This window comes from Eucyclogobius newberryi, unplaced genomic scaffold (assembly GCF_026437365.1).
Source record: "Eucyclogobius newberryi isolate DKJ021-1_F unplaced genomic scaffold, fEucNew1.0.hap1 SCAF_20, whole genome shotgun sequence".
Taxonomy (NCBI): domain Eukaryota; kingdom Metazoa; phylum Chordata; class Actinopteri; order Gobiiformes; family Gobiidae; genus Eucyclogobius; species Eucyclogobius newberryi.
In genome coordinates this window covers 10,917,733-10,922,535 of record NW_027315835.1, presented here as the reverse complement: position 1 = coordinate 10,922,535, position 4,803 = coordinate 10,917,733, and the positions used below count along the sequence as shown (strand labels likewise).

General features: G+C 39.2%; 1 protein-coding gene across 1 annotated transcript; it reads left to right on the top strand.

Annotated features, from left to right (window-relative positions):
* Positions 1 to 1,098: 1,098 nt before the first annotated feature.
* Positions 1,099 to 4,329, top strand: LOC140369018 (calcium-binding protein 39-like). Its single transcript, XM_072456218.1, has 8 exons — positions 1,099 to 1,262; positions 1,330 to 1,494; positions 1,653 to 1,771; positions 1,948 to 2,116; positions 2,281 to 2,340; positions 2,683 to 2,748; positions 3,241 to 3,384; positions 4,121 to 4,329. The coding sequence occupies exons 1-8, from the start codon at positions 1,110 to 1,112 to the stop codon at positions 4,319 to 4,321; spliced, it is 1,077 nt and encodes a 358-aa protein (XP_072312319.1). The 5' UTR covers positions 1,099 to 1,109; the 3' UTR covers positions 4,322 to 4,329.
* Positions 4,330 to 4,803: the final 474 nt, after the last annotated feature.

The window sequence follows — 4,803 nt, the reverse complement described above, 5'->3', positions numbered from 1 at the left end:
TGGGACAGGTAACATACAGTTGCCATCGTCATGGCAACTTAGAGTGTCGGAATGTTGATGATGTTGGGGAATGTTTGTGCTTTGCGGCATCATCGTCATGGCAACTGTACGTTGTATGGCCATACATTACACAGTCACTCGCAACGTCTTCTCGCATCTTTTGTCCTATTTTCATCATTCAAAGTTCGTATTGTAGATATTTTTCATCTCAAGGGCGGCATTGGGGTCAACAACTTCGTAGAGTATTGGATAAAGTCTAAGGAATAAAAGTCTGGCGGTAATGTAACACTTTGATACCAACCGCCATAAAACAACAACAACAACCGTTGACAGACACACAACTGATCGCTCACACACGCTGACGTCACCGCAATATTGTGTATGACATCATCATCGCTTTACAGTTACTTCCACTGGCTTCTTGCATCGCAAAACATGTAACACTTGGGGTAATGTAACACCAAGGAATAAAGTCTGTCAGTAATGTAACACTTGGATACCAACCGCCATAAAACATCAACAACAACAACAACAACAACAACAACATGTAACACTTGAATACCAACCGCCATAAAACAACAACAACAACAACAACAACAACAACAACAACAACATGTAACACTTGAATACCAACCGCCATAAAACAACAACAACAACAACAACAACAACAACAACAACAACAACAACAACAACAACAACACCAAGGAATAAAGTCTGGCAACAAAAGAATAATAATATATATATTTTTTCATTTGTCCTGTTTCGTCTCATCAATTTGTGATTGAACACTTGGATGCCAACCGCCATAAAACAACAACAACAACAACAAAGTCTGGCAGTAATTTAACACTTGGATACCAACCGCCATTAAACAAAGAATAAAGTAGATGGCGGTAAAACCATTGCAGTCGACAGCTAACAAGAGCGGAGTTGTGACGTAAAACTGCAATAAGTGGCAGTAATGTAACACTTGGATACCAACCGCCATTAAACACCAAAGAAGAAGAAGTTGGTAGCCAGCCGCTATTAAAAGCAACAACAACAACAACAAAAGAAGAAGAAGTTTTTTTCTTCATTTGTCCTGTCACGTCTCATCAATTTGTGATTTGATGATAATAGGGCTTGGATTACCTCTCCTCCTCGTCATGCCTTTCCCTTTTCGCAAATCCCAGAAGAGTCCTGCTGAAACTGTGAGGACTTTAAAAGATAACGTCGCCTACTTGGAACAGCTGGACACTGGAGGCACGGAAAAGGCTGTGAAGGTTAGTTAGCTACTCGGTTATTACACCGTTAAACAATTACAAATGGTGAAACGTATTTGTTTTTAAGGTTGTAGAGGATATTTCCAAAAACCTTACTTCCATGAAAGAGGTGCTCATTGGTAGCGGCGACAAGGAGCCCCGAACAGAAGCCGTAGTGCAACTCGCCCAGGAATTGTACAACACCAATCTACTCGTATCGCTCATCGAAAACCTCCACAGGATTGAGTTTGAGGTGATCAAAACTGGCCCTTTCTTTCTTGCGTTGTGTACACGTTATCGATCGCTTTGGGCTGACTATGATTGCCAGATTGAATGGATTGACGCCCTAAAGCAAAACCGTCTGTGAGTGTGTGTTTTGCCAGGCTGTTGTAAAGATATTTTCTGTTCTAGGGGAAGAAGGACGTGGTTCATTTGTTCAATAACATAGTACGGCAGCAGATTGACACGCACACAACCGTAGTGGAATACATCTCTTCACACACGCAGATCCTCTTCATGCTTTTAAATGGGTAAGATTTAAGAGATTTAATGTGACAAATGCATTTTCCCATTTTTGGTATGATCACTTATTGCCCAGAATGTGTTTCAACAGCTAAATTATGTCTAAATTCCTCCAGGTTATTGTATTTTCTTATGTAAGTGTTGGAATATTAGTTAAACGCACATGCTTGGTTTGGTTTCTCAGCTACGACAACCTGGAGGTGGCCCTGAACTGCGGGATGATGCTGCGCGAGTGTCTGCGCCACGAACCGTTGGCCAAAACCGTGCTTCTGTCCGAAGAGTTTTACAACTTCTTCAGATACATCGATCTGCCCACCTTCGGCGTCGCATCGGACGCATTCGCCTCATTTAAGGTGCAAAAACATGGACCGTTAAATGTGTTCCGACTTCTACGGACAACTTATTATCATTACAATTTATTTTTGTTATTCTAATTGGTATTGTAGTATTTGTTCAGTACTTAAAGTGCTTGATGCGTGTCGTTTTATCTCTAAATGCGCCTCTTTTGTCACTACAGGACCTGCTAACAAGACACAAAATCATGTGTGCAGAGTTCCTGGAGAACAACTATGACAGGGTGGGTCTTTATTTCTCACAACAGATAAAAAACGCCCCAACATCAATAACTAAGCAATGATTTGGAGTTAGCTTTGCCTGTGTTTAGCATTTTAATACCTCTTTTGGTTTAATATGAGGCTTATTGACAATTCTGTGAAGTGCGATGACAGCGTGATGACCCGAGCGCTATAGTAGGTGTTGGACAAAAATATATTATTGTGTAAGACTAGTAAGACCAGACCAAATATACAAATGTACGTATAGGCTCTTATTGGAATATTGTAGTGATGATGGGGATTGTTTTTTTCTTCTTTTTAACATTTAGTATGAGTGTAATCCTAACCTTTTGTGTCTATTCCAGGTGTTTACGGAGTACAAAAAGCTCCTGCATTCAGACAACTACGTGACCAAATGCCAGTCTTTGAAGGTATTCAGTGTGTTTAGTCTGGTATAGTTTAATTAAACACTTGTGATTGTGATACTTAACAAACTGCATTATTGGTCAGTAATGATGTTAATTCAAATAAACCAGTTTACATTATTATCATGACTTTAGCTAAAGAATTTGGCTTCTACAGATTGATTAAGTTATTCTAGAGTCTATGGCCTTTCAATCACTTGTGAATTGATGAATAATCTAATTGAAATCACAATTATTATATCGTTTTTAAATATTAATGTATATAAAAACGAACATAGTGAAACAAAACAATACCAGAGAAAGAACAGTAGACAAAATTAAAAAACAATAGACATCCAACAAAAAAAAAGAGAAATTAAACCACATATAAACCAAAATAATGGTGCAATTTTGTCCCATTTTGATGCGAACCCTACATCTGACATTTATAAACATGTTCTAAAAAGCAGGTTGTTCTAGTATTTAGTTGAAACTTTTGTGTTGTGTTATGTTTTGCAGCTTCTCCGGGAACTCCTCCTGTATCGACACAACTTTACGGTGATGACAAAGTACATCAACCGAGCGGAAAACCTGCGGCTCATGATGAACATGCTGCGCGACAACAGCAGAAACATCCAGTTTGAAGCATTCCAGCTTTTTAAGGTCTCACAAGCTTTTATAACTCCATTCCAAATGTTGTGATACATTTTTGTTTGGGCAGATATTTTTTTAGGATGCACTTCACAAACACCACAATTAAAGTTTTAGTAAACCCGGAACTAAACCAGGCCTGGAACTGTCTGGACCAAACAAAGTCTACTACAGCCTGTGCTACAAAGCCAAATTCATCTTTTGCATGTTGGGGGCGGAGTCAGCGCAAGCCGACCAATCAGAATAATGGAGGGAAACGTAGCATACTTCAAACATAAGCAACTCAATCATGACCAGAATCGTATGTGAAGAATTAATAGATAAAATATAAGTAATATATCAAATTTCTTCCTCCAAAGTCTGAATTTTGTTCTTATCTCTGATTGGTCAAAGAGTTGTCTTATCTTTTATTCTGAAGCACTTTGGTCACAGTGTTGTAAAGGGCTCTATAAATAAAGATTGATTGATTGATTGATTGATTGATTATCTAATATGGCAACTTAACCTGATCCAGAGCAGGTTATGAGTTTAGGGCCCGTTACCATAGAGATCTGCCCTGACCCTGAAGTTACCTCACTGACCCTCTAATCCAGCGTCGAAGTGCTTCAGGACTTTTTTAAACTTCATAATAATCATTATTCAACTTCAAGTCAAACTGCCAAAATAACAATGTTTCTAATTCAAATCTGAACATCAAACTCAACCCTTCAGATCCTCCAGATTCTGACCTTTTTTCCTCCCCGTTCAGTTTTTTGTGGCGAACCCGAACAAGACCCAGCCGGTGATCAACATCCTGCTGAAGAACCAGACACAACTGGTGGAGTTCCTGAGCCACTTCCAGAAGGACCGCTCCAAGGACGAGAAGTTCTGCAAAGAGAAGAAATACCTGATCAAACAGATCCAGGACCTGAAGAAAACACCAGCCCCCGAGGAGGCCCCCAGGTCCTAGTGCCCCGCCCAGAACTGTCTACTACACAAGGACATGTCTACTACACGAGGACACGTCTACTACACAAGGATAAGATAAGATAAGCCTTTATCTGTCCCACAATGGGGAAATTCCAGTGTTGCAACACAAAGTAGGAACAGAAGTAAACAACAAAGAACAGATAACTTGGAGAAAAAAAAGCACCCTTAATAGAAATGCTCTTCTTATATTCTTAATAAAAAGTTTAAAAAAAAAATACTCACTACTATTTACAGCTGTTATATGGACCGAGAATATTGCACCAATATGATTGACATGTCAGAGTATTGCACAGAATATGACAGTATTGCATATGATAAGGTCAGTATTGCACATGGTTAAGTCAGTATTGCACATGGTTAAATCAGTATTGCACATGGTTAAATCAGTATTGCACATGGGTATGACAGTTACACATGTTAAGGACTAACAGTGTTTGTTATAAAGTCTGACAGCAGCAGAAA

Bases quoted from the DNA above. Each gene is read 5' to 3' on its own strand.
- LOC140369018 (XM_072456218.1), top strand. From the start codon at position 1,110: ATGATAATAGGGCTTGGATTACCTCTCCTCCTCGTCATGCCTTTCCCT. The intron at 1,772-1,947 runs GTAAGATTTAAG...TTGGTTTCTCAG, and splicing joins CTCTTCATGCTTTTAAATGG to CTACGACAACCTGGAGGTGG. The intron at 2,117-2,280 runs GTGCAAAAACAT...TTGTCACTACAG, and splicing joins ACGCATTCGCCTCATTTAAG to GACCTGCTAACAAGACACAA.